General features: G+C 40.9%; 1 protein-coding gene across 4 annotated transcripts in view; it reads right to left on the bottom strand.

Annotated features, from left to right (window-relative positions):
• Positions 1-9,498: 9,498 nt before the first annotated feature.
• Positions 9,499-19,989, bottom strand: part of FGD3 (FYVE, RhoGEF and PH domain containing 3) — a 70,041-nt gene continuing 59,550 nt past the window's right edge. For all 4 annotated transcript variants that reach the window (XM_031063517.1, XM_031063518.1, XM_031063519.1 and 1 more), the window contains 3 exons: positions 18,431-18,583; positions 16,739-16,879; positions 9,499-10,900 (listed from right to left, as the gene is read on the bottom strand). In XM_031063517.1, coding sequence (XP_030919377.1) covers positions 10,676-10,900; positions 16,739-16,879; positions 18,431-18,583 — 519 coding nt within the window. In that variant the 3' untranslated portion in view covers positions 9,499-10,675. The remainder of the gene's footprint in view (positions 10,901-16,738; positions 16,880-18,430; positions 18,584-19,989) is intronic.

Genomic DNA, 19,989 nt, shown 5'->3' with positions numbered 1-19,989 from the left:
CTCAGCTGAGCATCAATCAGCCCCTCTGACCCAGGCAGCAACTCCTGGGTTTGCCTACGCTGCTCAGAGCCTTAGGCAGACTCTGTTGCTTGTTCCGTAACTCTTGAAAAGGAGAATATTAGCTCTCGGCCTCAGCTTCTGTTTAGTTAGATCACACATGCACAGGTGTGATAGCTAAAACCTCAACAATTAGATTGCTGAAAGAAAAATGTGACCTTTAGAAGTGATGTGAAATGATCTGGTGGGTTGTCAGTTCTGTTGCCATTACTGGATCAGTGGTGTGCTGCTGCCCCAGGAAGATGGCTTCACTCTGCCCCCAACTTTTCCTCTTCCTCCTCTCCCAGCTACAAGTTTCACTCACAGTATCACAGGATTAACTAGGTTGGAAATACCTGTGAGATGACCTAGTCCAACCTATGACCTAACACCACCTTGTCAACCATACCATGGCACCGAGTGGCACATCCAGTCTTTTCTTAACCATCTCCAGGGATGGTGACACCACCACCTTCCTGGGCAGCCCTTTCCAATGCCAAAACTCTCTTTCTGTGAAGAATCTTTTCTTTATGTTAAGCCTAAACTTCCCGTGGTGCAGCTTAAGGCTGTGTCATCTTATCCTCATGTTGATTGCCTGGGAGAAGAGCCCAGCTCCCACCTGGCTGCACTCTCCTGTCAGGGAGTTGTAGAGAGCGATGAGGACTGATGAGCCTCCTCTTCTCCAGGATCAACAACCCCAGCTCTCTCAACTGCACCTCACAGGACTTGTGTTCCAGACCCCTCACCAGCCTTGTTGCCCTTCTCTGGACACGCTCCAGCCGTTCCATGTCCTTCCTAAACTGGGGGGGCCCAGAACTGGACACAGCACTCAAGGCAGGGAGTGGAACGAGATGGGATTTAAGGTTACTGCCCACCCAAACCATTCTGTGATTTTATGATAGATGTGGGAATAAAGTATGGCTTCTCTCAGGAGGGAGGAGTGATGCTCTCCAGTGTGGAAAAAACCAACCTGGTCCTGTGTTGTCATTATATTGAGAAGCTCCCATACCTTCTCAGTGATTTCACATGGGCAGCTCCTCACAGCACTGACTCCTCCTTCTTCACAGTACAGCCAACAAACTCCATCTCTCTCCTCAACCAGCTAACCCACTCTTTTGTAGCACTCATTGTCTTATTGGACACAGCTGTGGCCTGTTCCTAATCTTTGGTGATTAGTACAGCTGCAACTCCTCAGGTGTGAGACTACCTTCTGCACTATCTTTATTTTCTTACATTCTATTCCTCCACAATTCCCCCTTTTCTTTTAATTACAAAGTTGCAGCATCTCTGGAAAGATATGTTTGAGTAAATTGATATTATAACATATTCATATATCTCACTTAAGACTAACAGTATACAAATGTTCAGGCAACATGTCACAGCAAGAATATCAACCTAAGGCTTTTCATAAACTAATGTTGTGTTTACTATCTTTTGCAGGGCCCTTCACAAAAGATAGTAAACCCAGTACAATCATCTTTTGTGTAATTTCTGTTTAACTCTGGAAGGTGTCTGTGCACTGACCTTGATTACTCAAGCTTACATTACATATTATTAGAAACTCTTACACTTACACTTCTAGAATATTGACAATATCAATAGCTGTACAACTTATGAGGCAACTCACAAGAATAAGTTAAAGGCTATATGTTAGGATAGTAACAAATCAACGGTTACATAATTTTATCAATAGCTATACAATTTGAACAACATTGATCCAGTATCTGTCGAGTGTACTTATGCTTATGGAATATAAACTTATGCCTAAACAAAGATTAATAGTTGCAATTCACAAACAAAATGCACGTTTCATCAGCAAACAAAAACACCATACTGAATGATAGAGCTACTCTGTCCCCAGCTCCTACTGCTCTTTTAATAATTCTCTTCTTCCTTTTACAGTTCTTTGTTGTATTAGTTGGCCACTGCAAGCCTCTCTTGCTCTGCTCTGTTTTCCATGTAGATGAAACAATCTATTCTTCACTTGATATGTTATTTCTTGCTGTGTCCCCAGCAGCTCACCTGTGCTCCAGGTGTCAAAATCTTTAGGGTCTGGACCAGGCAGCCTCCCTTGCTGCTCTCAGTGCTGTGCTGGGCTCCATCTCCAGCTGCACCTTGCCCTACAGCCCAATCCCGGATCACACTGGGTTACTGTGGCCACTATACAATTTTAGAAAACTTCTCTTACATATTGTCTGCTCACGTAGCAGCAACTTTCCCATTGTGTCCTGCTGCACACACTGCCATTCAGGCAGACCCCAGCACTGTCCTGGGTCCCCTCTGGACTGCAGCCATACCTTGGCAGGGACATGGGGCTTGCTCCAATGCACCAAATAAGCAAAGTGTGTAGCGTCTGCTCCTCATATCCAGCACTCTTCTTCTTGGGGGTGGTATCTCATAGATTGTCCCAACTTCTAGGCTCACAGATCTGCCTGGCTATAGCTCATCTGGATTTTTAGGCTCTCAGGCTCTTGGTCTGCCTGACTCCACGGTCTTATTTCTCTTAGGTCTGCATTCATCTTCCTAAATCACCTTGGGATCACATTGCTTAATATTTAAGTCCTTTTTCCCAAACCACCACAGGATCACCTCCTTACTGTTCTCTCTACAGTTCTCTACCTGAATCACCACAGGATCACATCAGAATCACGTCAGGGTGATTCTGTTTCAACCAACTGCTGCCATCATATTGAGAACCTCCCATACCTTCTCAGTGATTTCTCATAGGCATCTCCTCACAGCACTAACTCCTTCTTCACAGCACAACCAACAAACTCCATCTCTCTCCTCGACCAGCTAACCCACTCTTTTGTAGCACTCGTCGTCTTATTGGACACAGTTGTGGCCTGTTAAGGGCAGGCCTGTTCCTAATCTTTGGTGATTAGTACAGCTGCAACTCCTCAGGTGTGAGACTACCTTCTGCACTATCTTTATTTTCTTACATTCTATTCCTCCACAGTCCTGTACCAGGGAATACTGCATGCAGGGACCTGGAGAGTCCTTTCTGCCAAGGACACGCCGTATGCCCATGCCCAGCTCCATTTTGGCTCTTCCAGTGACTCCCCTGGGCTATCAGTGGCACAGAGCTCTGCTGTGCTCGTGTAAAGATGGCTCATGGCTGATTACATGTGACCTGCTTGCCTGCTGCAAACTCCAGTGTGTTTTCCTTGTTTCTGGTAGGTGTTAGGGAGGTGGTGGATTCAGCTTGGGGCCACAGCCAAGAACTATTTTCTTGTATTACCATTAAGTGCAGTCCAGTGCCACAGTATAGAAAAACACAGCAGATATACCCCATCTGAGCCTGAAAATGCTAAACTAATTTGAGGAGGGAACATTTTTGTTCCTTCTTTTATAGGAATGAATAAATACAGTGTGACAGGCCAAGTGGCATCAATGCACATTCTGTTTGTCAGTAGCTTGGAAAAACAAACACTCTGAGAACAACCATTTGTGTCTTCAGTCCAAGATATAATGTTGCTGTTAACACTCACAAAAGCTATCTCCTCCAGCATTGTTTGGGGCTAATCAGCACGATTCCAGTTAAGCAGACATGGCCTTACAAATTCATTTATTAATTTCCTTCTCCTAATATATACTTTTTACAAATGTCAGGATATTCTTTCTATACCTGGTCATTCTCTCCCAGAGATGAGCTTTATATTTTATAAACCTCAAGTAAACATAGAATGGTTAGGGGACCTTAAAGTCCATCCAGCTCCACCTCCTACATTGGCAGGGACACCTTTCACTAGCCCAGGCTGCTTCAAAACCCATCCAACCTGGCCTTGGACACTCCCAGGAATGGGGCAGCCACAGATTCTCTGGGGAGCCTGTGCCAGGGCCTCACCACCCTTCTAGTAAAGAATTTATTCCTAATATCCAGTCCAACACTGCCCTCCTTCAGTTTACAGTTGCTTCCCCTTGTCCTATTGCTCTATACTCTGGTGAATATCAAGTAAATTTCCCTCATTTCAGAGAAACACCACTCATTTGGTGGAACCAGCTCAGAACCTGTCCTGAACCATGGCGCCTTGGTAAGGTTGGTGTGGTGAAGTTGGCACATGTGGTCAAATCCTGGGGATCTGATCTGCATAACTCAGAAGAGGATTGAGCTCATGTGACACCAGCAAGTGCTTTAGACCCTTGCACGAGATACATATTAGATTTGCTTTTATCCCTTCAAAACAGCAAAAGGAAGCAATCTCTAAGGAGCATAGTAAAGCGTTAGTGTGCTGTTCCTGAGTGACAATTTCATCACAGACTTACAGAAATGCATTATTATCCTAAACCTACTGCATACTTCAGAAATCAGGGAAGAATTGCTAACATGCCACAAATTTGACACAAAATTGATCTCTCAGGCAAAAAAAAAAATCAGCAGCTATTGGAATAATACTGTAGTGTCAGGTTCTCTCTGTGCTAGGAGAAATGGCAGGAAATTCACTGGAGAGGGAGAACATTAACTATTTGCAAGCCAAGACCAATGAAAACCTGCTGGGTCTTGTCTCCAAATGTGGAGCGGACATCCTGCTCAAGTTTCCTGTGCATCTAGGACAGCAAAAGCTGTGCTGTAAATCGCTGATTATCTCAGTCTTGGCAGGAAGCAGAAATGCTTAAAGATCAAACAAAGCTATATGGTCGGATCCTCAGCTAATTTAACAGAGAGCTGTAACGAAATCCATCCGTTTACACCAGCCAAGGAGCTGCCCAGTGTCCATTCTAACAAATAAAGATTTCTTTTATTTTATGGTGGATGCTCAGTACTTTTCACAGCTCTGCATTTCCTCTGTGAAATTTTAAATGGATTGTTGTGTTGCCACATTTCTCTTCACAGAGAAAAGCAAGGCACAATTCTTCCCAAGAATATTTCTGGGTTTCACATTCTCTGAACCTCAGAGAAAGGAAAAATAATTTTAATCTCATTTCCTGTGCCTGTGTTTGTGTAAAAGTAGAATGCAATATGGAGATTGTTTCCCCACAGTGATAGTGTTTTGTTTCCTTGGCCTATCAGGGCCAAGTGAGTGTGTGTCAGGACTGTTGGCTGATAGTCACGAGATACTGTGCAGTTGTGTGCAGTTGAGTGCTTGGCAGATTCAGTTTAGACGTAATGTAATATAGTGTAATATAATATAGAATAATATGGTATTATAAAGTAATTAATTAGCCTTATGATAAGATGGAGTCCTCCTCATCATTCCTCCCTGCCACGGTGATCCCTGCAAATACTATATTGTTGCAATTCTATTAAGCAATTTTTATTTTAACCTTTTGCACTTTTCAATTCATATAATGGATTTGTCATGGTCTTTAAGTGGTGCATTCAAATGTAATTGCACAGATGCTCTGCAACACTGTTAGTTTGCTCATTTAGCAAAGGGCAGTGATTGAAGGATATGCATACACACGTCCAGCATCAACTTCAAAACAGACCGAACTGATATTGGTTAATATTTCTTCTTCCAGCTGGCTTAAGGGACTGAACAAGGGAAGTATTGCCCACCAGCAAAGCCCTGGCACATCCCTATTGTTCAAGACAGTCAAAATGGCACAAGATGCTGGAAAGAGAGAATATTCAAGTATTCTTTGCCCCAGATATAAACAGTCTGGGACAGAAATGTGAGGAAAAAAATTCCTTGCCCCAGCATATGCCCTTGACCCACCTCATGTCCTGTGTGGCCAAAGAAAAGAGACTCAAGGAGGGGAAACAAATGTGATCAGAGCTGCCCAGCAAGGAAGAAAGAAACAGACTCTTTAGCTACAGAAAGAGACACCTGGGAAGACCCAGGAGAGTTCTGTGCAACCTCAGGGTCCTGAGGAAGGTTAGAGGGAAGCTGTTCAGTGCTGCTTCCCAGGCCAGATCTGGAAGGTGCCAGCACTACAGCTTCAAAAAAGGGAAGAAGCTTTCTAGCCAAAGTGGGGTCTAGGTACAGAATTCTTTGACACAAGATAATTGTGGATATTAAAAAAACAAATTACAGTGAAAAATATCATTGATTAAGTTCTAGGTCAAAAATCCTCTAAGGGGTTATTAAAGGCCAGGCCGTCTCTAGCTTGGGATATCTTTGAGCATCAGGCAGCTGGCAGTCACACATGTTCCTTCACATCTGCTTTGGAGACAGGTTTCTCACCTGGCTAAGCTGTGTGCTCTGGGCAGGTACAGGTGCTCACCTCCCAAATCCACAAGCCTCATCTCCACATCACTGTTGGAGAAGGACATACACACAGTCCCAGTGTGCTCCAGCACACAGTGACTACTTTGTTCCACCTCTGAAGATGCTTATAATGGACATAAAAACATATCCCTCATTTTCACTGCTCTACTGTATTTTATCTCTCTGAGCAGCTTGAGCATCAAACAAGAAACTCACAGCTTTGTCATCTTTCTCTCTCAAGAAGCTGTGAGCATCTGTCAGTGACAAGGAATTCCATGATACAAAACAAAACAAAAAGATCTGGGATTCACATTCCCTCCCTTGCATCACCTTTAGAAGCAGTTTTACACACATGTATATGATTGTGCTCACCTCATGAGGACTCATGGGGTTCAGATTTAAGAAATAAATTAATTCTTCCCTGTGAGGGTGGTGAGGCCCAGGAACAGGATGCCCAGAGAATCTGTGGCTGCCCCATCCCTGTGAGAGTCCAAGGCCAGGTTGGGCACTGGGGCTTGGAACAACCTGGGATAGTAGAAGATGTCCCTGCCCATGGTAGGAGGTGGAACAAGATGATCTTAAAGTCCCTTCCAATCCAAATTATACTGTAATTCTATGATTTAGCAAAAACCCTTATTTGATCACAACCAGGCATTGACATGGTGGCGCTAGTTCTCCTAAACCCTCAGTCAATGAACCTGTGTAACCCATCACAGCCAACAGAGGCTGGAAGATGAGTAAACCAAATGAGCACACTGAAATCTAGCCTTTTTATAAGACATTAAGATGAATAATAAATAGTCCATCTGAATGAATCAGTCCCATTTGCCTCTGTGAAAACCTGGCCCAGATTCCCTTTCCCTGGTGCTGATAGTCTGAAGCAGACACAGCAGATTTCCCAGTTTTCCTGTTTCTTAGTAGATTTGTCCATGCCAACTTTGCCCCTGATGGACCCTGGACACTATACCCCTGATCCTTTAGATACCCATGAGCAATTTGGGGCCAGAGACATTAAAAGGTCACACATCATTTAGCAAAACCACAACTTCCTTTATCATTTTGAATGGAGACATTGATTTCAAATAAAACCTCTTCACTGACTGGTTTGATTTTGTGTAGTCTTGGTGTTGACAGTGAGTCTCGTCCAAGCTCAAAGATGACAGCGGTAGAGCTCAGGTATTGCTTGTACAGTACCAAAGGCTCAAATGTAGGTGGAGATGATGTAGGTGAATCAACTGGATCCAAATAATTTCTGGAATGCTGTGTTTCTCAGAGTTATAGTTCAATGTCATTCCTCATCCTGATCACTTCACTTTCTCACCATCTACAAAATAAGCCACCCACCAACATGCATCCCACCTCTAGGAAAGAAATAAATAATTGGAGACTGACCCATCTGTCTGCTCTGACACTGCCTTTTTCTCTTGCCAGTTCTTTGTATTTTTGCCTTTACCAGCTCTTCTTTCTGAAGGCATAACACCACATTTTAATAGGAAAATTAATAAATAAACACTCAGAATGAAAAATTTGTGGGAATGAGATTAAATACAGCTAATTGATTTGTTAATGAAATCTTCCTGAAAGAAATCCAGGGTTGTTCAAACCCTTTATCTGTGATTGCCAATTTACAGAAAAAAAATGTAGGAAAAAATGACAGACATCAGTTTAATTCAGGCAAGAGATGATGGGCACCTTGGAGAGAGACAGCAGCTCCTGGAGAAGCAAAGGAAAGGTTTATCCAGCTGTTGACAGGAAGGACCAAGAAAGCTCTCACAAGATTTGTGAGGTTTAGCTCCCAAACACAGCAGAACTTTGGCATCCTGCAGTGCCTGAGAGCCCAGAGCACCACAGCTTGGTTTAATTCTGGCCCAGCCATGCTCCGAGCAAGAATGTTGTGTCTATCTGGCAGATAGGGTCCAGTGCCTTGACCTGACAGGCAGAGTCAGAAAGACCTGGTGGATTTTACTTCATGGTTGCAAGCATCAAAGTGGAGAAGATTTGTTGCTGCAGCTCCACAGGCCACATCCCTCATGCATAGAGAAGGTTCTTGGCTTATTGTGAGATTTTGGCATCTTTTGTGAAATGTGCTGATGTCAGGACACTGCAGCTATGGGTATTATACTTTTAATCCCCACTTAATAAAAATTCAGTCCCCTGGTTGAACTTAATTGCTGCAGCCACATTTAAATTTTTTTTCTCAGGTCTTATGGCCAGCATATATAATTCAGCTCTATGCAGAGCTAGAAAGGGGCTAGTAGTGGCTTAAGTCTTATTTATGCACTAATACGAAGGCATATGTAGTATTTATGGGATGCTTAATCCCTGTGCTAACCCTCTGCACATAAGCAGGCTGAGCTAAGAAGAACAGCTTTTATGACAAAGGAAAGTCTAAAGCTTACAGCTTTTATGACAAATACTGTCAGCAACACCTATTTCTTCAGCTTTGGCAGTTCCTACTTCCTTCCAAATGAGAGAAGATGAGGAAGGAAAATGAAACAAAGGTCCTAACCCTCCAGCCTTTGATCTGGATGAGATTAGATCCTGCTGTAAATTTAGGACAAGCCTTCAGAGATGTGTGGTGATTTCTCAGAGCTTGATTGTGATTCCACAGCAGCACTGTATTCTGGGACCTTGTGCTGGTCAATCAATGCCGACCAAGAGAGACTCCCCTACAACAGCATTCCGTAGCCTAGGGCTGTTCCCTGAGGGTGCTTTGCTCTTGCATTGCTGCATGTTGGTTTGTTAATGTACTCACTATGCACATTTCCCTTGATTTGCTTAAAATCATAGAATGAGAGAATGCTAGCACATTGTAAACAAACAAACAAACAAACAAACAAAAAGCCCACCTCCAAACCAGAAATGTTTCTAAAAGAGTAAATTTTCAAGCACTCTACATCATTACATTTTCAAGGAAGCTTGGAGAAGAAATAACACACACTGGAAAAAATTCCTTTTCACGTTAAAAGCTACTCTTCAAGAAATCTTTTCTGTGTAGACTGTTGGGAGAGGGTGGATAGGGAAGAAAGATGCAAGTCTCAAGAAAATTTTCCAGTAGATAATCAAATACATGGCCTATTATTTTTTATCATCATGGACTTCAGATATATGATTTATTCACCAATGTATAAAATAAACCAAACCCAAAAAAAGGATAAGTCCTTTTCTGTAGGTCCGAAAAATACTCACTGATGCAGATCACTAATTTTCAACAATCCTTAAAACTCTGTCTGTATGGAGCATTTCTTCCTCTCAATCAATATCAGAAAATGTAGAAGGCTGAAGAGGAAACAAAAGTTGAACCAAACCATTTAAAAATACAGTACTGTGACAGATTTATTTCATTTTGATCGATACTACATGCTTACTACGACTAGGAACAGACATGCCTTTTTTTTTGGTTTGTTTTAGACTTTTATAATTTTTTTTAACCTATATTAAATGTTGACCTAAACTTTGCTGTGCCTTGGAAATCTGGCTCAGGAGTTAACTGCAGGAATTTTTATTTAAATAGATAAGCATTTATGTTTGAAAATAAGACAAAAACAGGTGAACAGGAAAATTAAATTACAAATTCGGTTCATACAAATATCTCTTACACTATGTACTAAATACTGTTAATTAGCTGAGGTCTTTTAAAATTCTTAAAATACTTATGAAACATTATTTACAAATTATATAAATAAAATCTAGCCACTTAAATTAACCAATACAACAAAAAAGTCACCTTTTTGTATGGTATGTACTAAAAATGTTTTTGTTTATTGATCATAACCCAGTTTGCAGTATAAAATGTTTGTTCACTTACATCAAAATGGGTTCCAATAGAAGGAAGGAAGGTATTGTTTCCAGAAGAAAGCAATCAATATAACAAATGCTTAAAATCAATGAGACTTAATGTTCTGTTCTGCACCACTTGCAGTCATTTTTACAAGTCCCTTCTACACTATTTGTCATTTGAACAGCTCATCTCAAAACAGCAGAGACATGGTTTTAGCAACAGGAAAATACTCAGTACATTGCTCACACATCACAAAGACCTTACCAGGAGGGTGAGGCAGAGAATGGAATGTCAGTGGCCAGCACAAGCCTTTACAACATTTAACTTAAAAGGCAGCATTTGTAGAACTAATCACAGAATATACACATCCTGCACTCAACAGCAATCAAAAGGACTGGAAAATATACATTTAGGAAAACAAGACTGATGATTTTCCATTACCTTTGTTAAAATTAATGCTTTGCTCCTTGCCTTTTGTTTTAAAACCAGCATTGACACCACCAACAACTATAACTACTTCTTTCTTTAATATAATATATGGCAGGTAACTACTGTACTTGAAAAATGTACAATAAAAGGTGAGAAACCACTGAACTTCCTATGCAGACACATGAAAATATAAAGCCATACAGATTCCAAGTGCCATGAATACCAAATTCAAGTGATGGTTTATAGCATGTAGGAAAGAAACTAAATGGAAATTGCTCTATGGGTTGCTGAGCCCTTCAGCTGTATCCTCAGTCTCTCCTTTGGCAGCTTTGGTGAGAATTTCCATCCATTTCATCTGCAGCTCTTCATCTTCTGCACTGAAATAGAGAGTTTGATGGGACTGGCAAAGCTTAAAAACGTGCTTCAGATCAAACTTCTCACCAGAACCTGGTAAACTGACTTCATAGCCAGGCAGAGGGATTGGACGTAGGCTTCGTCCATCCTAAAGGAGAGAAAACAAATGTAAGGATTCAGGCCCAAATGCAGTTTGAGGTGGGAGGGGGGGTACACTGCATGGAGCCAGCAGGCACACACTGCAGGAAGCACACAGACGCAGTCCCAGGCTCCTTGTTCAGCGCTGCAATGAAGGAAGCGGGGACAAGGCAATACCGACTGCTCAGCTTAAACCAGCAAAAAGCAATGATTTAGTGGTGCTTTATTCTCACTGCACTGATTTCCTTTCACAGTAAATATGGCCAGGGATTTTCATATAATTTCATGTAACTTATGTGTGTGCCTTTTACAAAACTTCCTCTGCGTTAGGTGCAGGCAATGGGAGCCAGCCTAGAAGAGTTTGATGTTGTCCCTTTTGAACATCATGGGATATTTTGTAGGATTGGTTAAAAGGAAGCAATTAAGCAAAGCTGGACCCTGCAAGATACCAAGGCAACTAAAGGGCAAGGGAAAAGTCTTTGACAGAAAAGACAATTCTTGATTTTCAGTAATTTATGATGCTTTTGAGAGATGTCAAGAAAGCCAGTGCTCAAATTCTTGACCATCCTTTCAAAGCCAGATTGACTCACAGATCTAAGAAGCAATACAGCTCTCTTAACAGTCACATCTTGAGCATCAACCAACTCCTCTCCTAATCTCTCAAGAAAGACATATTTTAGCAAGGCAAGGTGTGCCATGGCCAAGCAACCTCTTCAACTGCTCCCAGCAAAGTGTTTCTAAAGATGAGTCCCCAAACTGAAGTCTGAATCACACAGGCATCAAGCATCTGTACAAAGCTACCACCTTCTGTAGCAGCTGCTTGTGTTGCAGCCCCATACAAAAGCTAACGAAGCATCCCACAGAGAAGTGGCAAAGTCAAAACAAAGTCAAAAGTCATTCTTTTGTCAGCCCACACCAAATGCAGATGACTTGGTAAATCTGGAAGAGGACCAAAACTCTGAGAACAATGGTCAAAAAAGTTGCCTACTTTTTCCACACTTTGTCTAAAATAATTAAAGTATCAAAACTGCTCACATTAATGCAGACACATACATGAACTAAATTGGCAAGAAATACAGTCAAAAATGTATCACAGTTTATTAATACAGATTATCAATACAGGCTTCTTGATTTATTAATCTATTGCTTGTTATTGTCATGCAAAAATGCCACAGTCCAATTGCTTGAAGATCAAGCACTGTTCAACAAGATTTAAGGCAGCTCTAGGCTAAACACTAAAGTTACACTCAGTTCCTATTTGAGTGTAACTAGTTGTCCTAAATGCAGCACAGTTTCTATTCCCTGAAACCACAGCCACATCCCTAAAACAAGGAAGGTCTTGCCCATGCAGAAGAACTGGCATGTACAGAGCAGCTCCTGCACACGTGGCACTGTTCAAGCAAGCAAACATGAGACTGATGAACACAAATGCACAAGAGCACATGCATGCTCAACCATGCCTGTTTCACTGGTCTTGGTTTGGAAGAGTAGACATTTAGACTTGTCAAATGGAAAATTGTAGGTTGCCCATGGCAATGACAAATGATATTATTTGTAGCCACAAAGTGCACTGTAGGAGCAAATTGATGTTTGAATTGTATGTGTTGCACCTACCCAACATGTGCAGACACAGGCAAATTAAGCAGTCTGCCTTTGGTCTTGCATCCTCCCTTAATATGCTGCCTTTGACAGTTTGTCTGTACCTGCCTGATCCAAAAGGAAGGGATTTACATTATCTCTGAAAAGCTGTACTACTGAGAGGTAAAGGTGAAGCACTTGGCCTTGAGGAATACCCCACCCCCAATCCAGACTTCTCTTTGGGACCAGCAGCATCCGTGGATGTCCTTTGCTGCTGAGCCCTTCCCTCCTACCTGAAGCCCAGCAAATCCAGCAGCTATTATGCACCCATGAGGAATTCCAGCCTTATACTGAGCATGTAAGTAGGATTTACAGGCCTTATAAGAGAGATGAAATTCATGTTTTTGTTTTAAGAGCCTACAGGATTGGCTGATTGGACTGTATTTAAAAAAAAAATATTTCTGTGTGCAACATAGTACAACTGCAAGATACTGGTATTTCATCAAACCAAAATACCCAGTGCTGAAAGAGCTTCACTTTGGGGCTGATTACAATAATTTTCCTCAGATAGTGTGAGTGATAGATAAAAATTTAGTGGATGTGTAATACTGTCAGCAATCACATGCACTGTGCACTCATCCTGACTCTCAGCAGCACAACACAAATGGGTTATTTATCTAGGTCATTAGAGCAGCATGTATTTATTGTTTTGTTACAGCCATTGCAACATCCAGGGTTTAAGATTTGGGAACAGAATACTCAGTGCCACCAGACAGGCAGTTCTATTTCAGGCACCCCTGCATACAGACACGCCTCTGGCACTGCACAGTTCTTTGCAGTGTATAAGCCCTTTGGACAACAATGACCCACCAATGGCATTATCCACCTCCTACTTCCAAGTGGGCTTAGAAAATCCATGTTTTTTTCTTCCCAAACTCTACTCTTTATCCACTCATGATCTAACCCCAACCTTACACAAGTCATCGAGAGACTCCTGTGATCTTCAGAACCAAAAAAGGGCAAGCAGTTTAGTGCAGGGCAAGGTAAAGCTTCTACTAAACAGGATCAACAGGCAAGCAAAAAAAACCAAACTTCTCAAAAACCCCTGAGGTCCATTTCAAACTTAGCTACTCCCTTATTTTCTAAAAGTAAATCACATTTACATAATGAATGGAAAATTTCTCTTCTTTATAAAGCAAAATTTTCTCTTGGATCAAGTCTGATCTGATATATATATATATGTATATCTGATATATACATAAATATAGCTAATGTACTAGTACAGTTCTAGCTATACTAGTTTTACCCTTTGTATTTCTTCAAAATCCATTACTTTTCCAGCTATCCTGGAAGCCTTTGCACATCTCACTCAGGTAAGTTCATGTCAGAGCTTTGCAAATAGCTGTGCATTTTACAAGGCCAACAGGGGCAGATGGTCCAGGTGGAGCCCTTGAAAAGACTAACTTATCTTAAAAGTGCTGCTTCTTACACTTGAAGGGGTCTTTGCTTATAAGTAAACTCTTATAATTTCACTGAGATGAGCACGACAAACAGCTGTACAAATTGTGACTCCATTTGAGGACAAATCAAATTGATATGATTCCCAAACCTAAATAAGCTGGGAAACCTCATGCGTGAAGTCTTATGCAAGACTTAACTGTGAACACTCAGGAGATTAATTCATTCTCCTGGAACAGAAGAGCAAAAAGAACAGTTTTCTTGCTATTTTAAATCTGTGAGTCAGGTTTCTACCTGCATTAGCATTCCTTCTTTGGCGTGAGGGCCAGGGGTGCAGAGGAAGAAGCTTTCACTGTATTCAAAGCTCCAGATTCAGCTTGGTTTGCTCCTTCTTCCCAAGAGGCAGCTATTCTTTCTGTTCTTCTTAACAATAATCCCCCAACTTTCAAACTTCTACAGTCATGCTTCACTCTATGTTTCAAGAGTTTAATACTATTGTTGGTAATATTATTCCCAAAAGACATATCTCAGGCACTGAAATGCTTCTTTGCAGGTCTAAAGAGGTCTGTGAGATCCACAGAGGTGGTTATGCAAAAAAGAACTATGTCTGGGAAAAGAATATTTAAGCATATGAGTGGCTCCCAACTGATTCCAGACATTCAGACACCAGTAATGAAGCTCTGGAAGAGATTTTCCTCAGCAGTTTAGTGTATCCTATGTAAACCAGAATTAAGAAGAATGTTGGATTAATATAAAGAAATAGGACTTCCTAATTTTTTCTTGCAGTTGGATGCACATTGAAGTATACAAATGGGAATGGCAGGCCCTTGAAGAAAATAATAACTTGGTGTTTATAGTCTCATTCCTGACAGTAAATGCTGGTTTTGGAATGTAAGATAAATAACCTTGTTCTTTTGCTTTCTTGATACTTTACTGGGAGAATTCTCTCACCCCTGAAATAGTTGAGGACACTAACCTCTAAACTTAACTGTCATAAAATTGACAATCAGTGCCAAAGGCACCCTTTTTCCCTAAAAAAATAGGATCTCACTAATAATATCAGCAGAGGCTCAAGATCAAATTTGGTAGGACATGGACAAAGTACACAGCAACTGAAGCAGAGAAGTTCCCCCAGCTTCCATCTGTGGTTTTGCATGACTGTCAGGTGGGGCCTGCAGAATCAAGCATCATTGAGTTGTTTGCACTGAGTGCAGGTGACTTATGTCCACGGATTATTATTTGTGCTGTAGTGCAACAATCAGTTGGGCAGTAGGAGAAATTCTCAATCACACTGTGTAAGGGGTGTTGCTTCCTCTCAACTTCTCCCCCCACCACCTCTTAGATGACACACGTTGTTTCTGTGTGAAGAAGGCCAAAGAATTTAAACTTCTCTCCCTCTATTCCCACTCTCCTTGCCCAAGTGTGAGACAATCTGACTTGCTTGGTGTGGATGCAGGCCTTGCACTGGCCCTTGGCTGAGGCACAGCTTGTGCGTCAGTTGGAAAGTTCTGCGGGTGAAGCTGTTCTCTCTGCTTGGGTTTTGAAAGCATTGTTCCTTTCTCCAGACCCTGGCTCCAGACAAAGCCAGGCTGTTTGTCTGAGGCTGTTTGCTTTTCCAATGTATAATTTCAGCCACGCATGTCCCGCTGACTAGGAGGGAAACCAGGCAGTTCGCTGTCTGCAGGACAAATTGGAGGCTTACCCATTGTGGGGTTGGAACCACAGATGGAGCCAAGGGGCATGAAATTCATAGTGCTCCAAATTCAAGCTTTCAGCCTCTTGGAGCACTACGTTTCAAATATTACACAAACTTTCTAAAACCCAGAGGTGCTCCTGCTGACAGGCTGCGAAATGAACACAGCTCTAACGACAAGGTGTAGTATTTGTCAATCAGATAAAGGGTGAGCTTTACTCTGAAATGCTTTAAAAATCACAGGGAAAATTTATTTCCTTGACTGATTCTAGCCACAAACAGATGCTAATAAAAAGAAAACCTTTTTATTGCTACAACTACAGCGAGGTAATTGCTGGCTGAATTCAGTTCCATTACTACTTCCATCTCACATGGGAGATAAAACAAAACTGTGTATAAATGTGTCAAATGCCAAATGCAAAACTGGATATGGGGAATCTCCTTTCAGCATTGTTGTTCTTCAGTGCTAAGGAAGCATGACAGATATTTCTGGTTTGGATATAGATGTTTCTATCCCTTGATTTTCATCACACACAAATGCTAGTTAGCTTCAACATTTAGAGACAAAAAACTTCTATAAATGTAAGTATTTCAATTAAAGATAAAACCCCATGATGCTATGACAAGGAACTTTATAATTTTTCAGGCCGAAGAACATCTACATTTTCACAAATTCCTCTATCCCATCAATCCAGAACTAGGTTTAAAAAAAAAAGCTTGAACCAGCAGCTCCAGCAATTGCAATATCCAGCCTCCTTTGCAGCTCTATATATTTAACAGGAAAGTGCTTTCCCTAATGACAGCTTAATATAACCCTTGACTACACCTGTATAAAACCTTAAAAAAGCTAAAGCATAACCTAATTATCCTTGTTTTGTCCTCTTAAAAAAAAAATTGAATGAAAAAGTAATGAGCTTTAACATTTGCTCACAATGGTATCAGCAGTAAGTACAGATAACAAGGTAACCTAAAATCTCTGAGGCTTTGTGCTACCCAGAATAGGAAATTCAGTTCTGTTGTTGAAACCAAGCCAAATCCTTTGACCCATTTCTCAGCTCGACACGTTTAAACTTATGCTTTTCTTTTTCTGTGTGTTAGCCCTCATGAATGCCATCTTACCTGGCAGCTTCCCTGCAGATACAGAACAAGAGGTTCACTCTTGGGGATGGTCACCCACATTTTGTACCAAGTCTTCCCTTTTTCAAGGAAGTGGAGGTAGCTGCTGAAGAGGCTGTTTTCAGCCACAAGGATGCTTTGCTTCTGGATGATGGAGAAAAAATAAAACAGAGCTGTTTCCATTTATGTTTAAGTGTGCAAAATACTTAAAATTAAATAAAAAGTACTCATATGGTGCAGAGTCAAATTACACTTGAGGGCAAATGTTGGGTAGGCCAAAACCAAATAAGAAATTAATAATTATTATATACAATTAAGAAATAGCATATTCCATGCAACAGAGGCAGAGGCTGAACCACCATTCCCAGCAGACATGAAGATGAATTCAACTTCCACCCAGTAAATTGAAAATGGTAATTAAGATGATGCACCTCATTTCTTGCTTAGCAAAGTAGGCTGGGAGATGACTTCAAATTAATGCAAAGGGTTTATTAACAGAACCTCTTGTGCGTGGTGGAGCCAAATCAGAGTGCAAAAAAAAAATTGGAAGAAATTTTTGTGCTCTCATAGAAAGAAAAGAACACCAAAATTCCTGTTTGCATTAGGATTTGCACAGAAGCCTTCCAAAGATTTCTGGCAGCTGCTAATAACATTTGTTAAGTGGCAATCTCTTCAGTTTCTACTAAGCTTGTTAATGTAGTTTAATGTAAATAGAAGGGAAAGAAAAAGCCTGACTGATCTTTTCTTTCTATACACTGGCTTTCTTGCATTTTACCTCATCCTTTGAAGATTTAACAAAAAAAAACTAGCAGCCTGAGTAGAGGAGGGAAAAATGATACTTTTCCTTGGGTTTTTACAGCATTTTGTTGTAATCTGCTTTCTGAAGTAAAGCCATGGGTCCCATTTCACTGGTTTGCCTCTCAGCTTTTCAGATCAACAGGGCTCTCTCTTCCTGTGTAAGTGCAGGTTTGCACCTGCAACTTTTCCTACTGAAATAGTGCTGCAAAGTTTGTCATGAGATATCACAGACTGTGTTGGCACCCATAAAGAGCTCATAATCTGTAGTCACAGCTGGAGTATATATCACAGAATCACAGAATGGCTGGGGTCAGAGAGGACTGTAAAGACCATCTCATTCCAACCTCCTGCCTCAGAGGGCAATATCTGATACCATATCTGAAGGTTTTGATGGGGTCAGCTTCCAGATCCAGAACTTTTTCTGTGCTCTGCAGACCCGGCAGCTTAGGCCAAGGGGGACCTGTGGCTTTACCTCACCCTATTGCTGAGATCTTGGATGTGTTTAGGTACAAAACTATCAAAGCCCCCAGGCAACAGAGGTGCTATGTGGAATTAAAAGTGAAAAAATAGATCTTATTTTTTGAAAAGTTACTATGCACAGCTCAAGATTGGAAATACACCATAGTAAAAAGAAGTCAGAGGGTTTTCCTTTTTTTTGTAAGTTTGGAAGCTGAAGCTTAGCTGCCAAACCTGTATGCCTCCTTGTGTGATCAGCATCCTATGATGAATGCTTACCATCTAAAAACAGCATCCAGGCTGCAAGCGTGTTCAATGAGATTTATAGGTCAGAGGATTAAATACCATGGTAGGGCAGAAAAGAAAACTAATTTGATTACCTTTTACTAAATACACTAAAAAAAGAGAGAGTCTCCAAGGTTTCTTAGCCAAAGACTGTACCTCTGCAGCTAGTCTTTTCTTCTGTTCCCCAACTGCTTCCACCCCAGGGCTGCAGGGGCTTGCTGGGAGCTGCAGGAAACACTCTTTACACACGCGATTATGGCGGCTGTTATCTGCAAGTGGCTTAAACTCAGAGCATTTTGCACAGATCACCTGTAACAGACAGATGGAGTTTAATGGTGTCATGTTTAAAGCACAATACTTTATCAAAGAAATTGACTTACAGAATGGTTGTTAATAAAGCAAAATTCAATGAAAGCTAATGTAAATGTAAGATAGAGAGACCAACAGAATATTCGCTATATCTACCTCCATTAATAATTAATGAGCTCGTGATCCCATGCCATATACCAAAATACCAAATTAAGGAAAACTTATGTCTTTGGGGAAATACTGTATGACTAACATCATGCAAGTTTGCTTTTCTTGCCTTTTCTTACAAGCTTTCATAAGTCAAAAAGAGCTTAAGTTGACAAAGCAATTAGTGCTTTTTAATGGTCTAAGAAAGACTCATTTTCAGAATAAAAGTGGCTGACATTCCTCATCAATCAAGGACATCCTGGAGAACTGAGTAATCCAGAAAGTACCAACTATTTTAAGAACACAGTCCAATATATTATCCATTAAAAATTATTTGTCTGTCTCAGCTGCCAAGAGCATGCAATAGCACATTGGGCCCAAGGAACCAGTGCTTGGAAACAATGCTGGATCTTCAGCTCCAGAACCTGTTTTCATGCTAAAAATTTGTCTCTAATGTACCTGCTCCAGGGAGACAAACTGTCCCCAGGGTGTCAGCCTGATGGACATCCATTCTGAATTTCTGTACAATAATAACCAAAAACCCACAGCACACATATATGTTGTTATATGGCTCAGTGTAAGACTTTATTTACTATATGAAGAAGACTGCCTTAATTCAGGAAGTGTTACCCAAAAAAAAGCAAGACAGCATTTTTAGCAACATTATAGTCTTTCCTTCAGAAAAATTAACTTTAATTCGAACGCTACTGCCACACCACAAGGCATTGCACAAAAAATGATGGTTTAAGGATAAATTATTCATTTTGTATTTCTTGTTATCTCTTTGTTCCTGGGGGAAAGCCATTATTTCATTTCTTTAGTAGCACTGACTTTGCAATGGGATATTTTAAACCCCCAGAAATGTATTTCATGATTTAATAAAAGCAAACCCAGAAGACTGAAAATCCCAACTCTAGGGTAGAAATGCCTCCTCCACAATTTAATTTCAGTTGCTGAGACTGAGGTTTCCTTTAACACCTTAACTATACATTTAGATCTCTCTGCAGCTGAAAATTTATCTCTACTTCAAATGACTAACGTTATTTAAATAACATTACTCTTAGTTACATTAGGAACACTGAATGAGGTTTCAAATAATTTTGCAGAAATCCATCTCATCTTGGCCATGGTTGATTTACAGAAAAAAAAAAAAGGGAATTGAGGCATTGATAAATGGCTCTAGGGGAGGTGGCTAGGGGCCTTCAGTAACCCAGCCTCTGGGATGGATTTTCTTTGGTTTTTCAAGCAGGAGGAAAACA

Source organism: Geospiza fortis, unplaced genomic scaffold, assembly GCF_000277835.1.
Source record: "Geospiza fortis unplaced genomic scaffold, GeoFor_1.0 scaffold394, whole genome shotgun sequence".
In the NCBI taxonomy this organism is placed as follows: domain Eukaryota; kingdom Metazoa; phylum Chordata; class Aves; order Passeriformes; family Thraupidae; genus Geospiza; species Geospiza fortis.
Note: the sequence above shows the minus strand (reverse complement) of the source record. Positions and strands in the feature narration are given on the sequence as shown.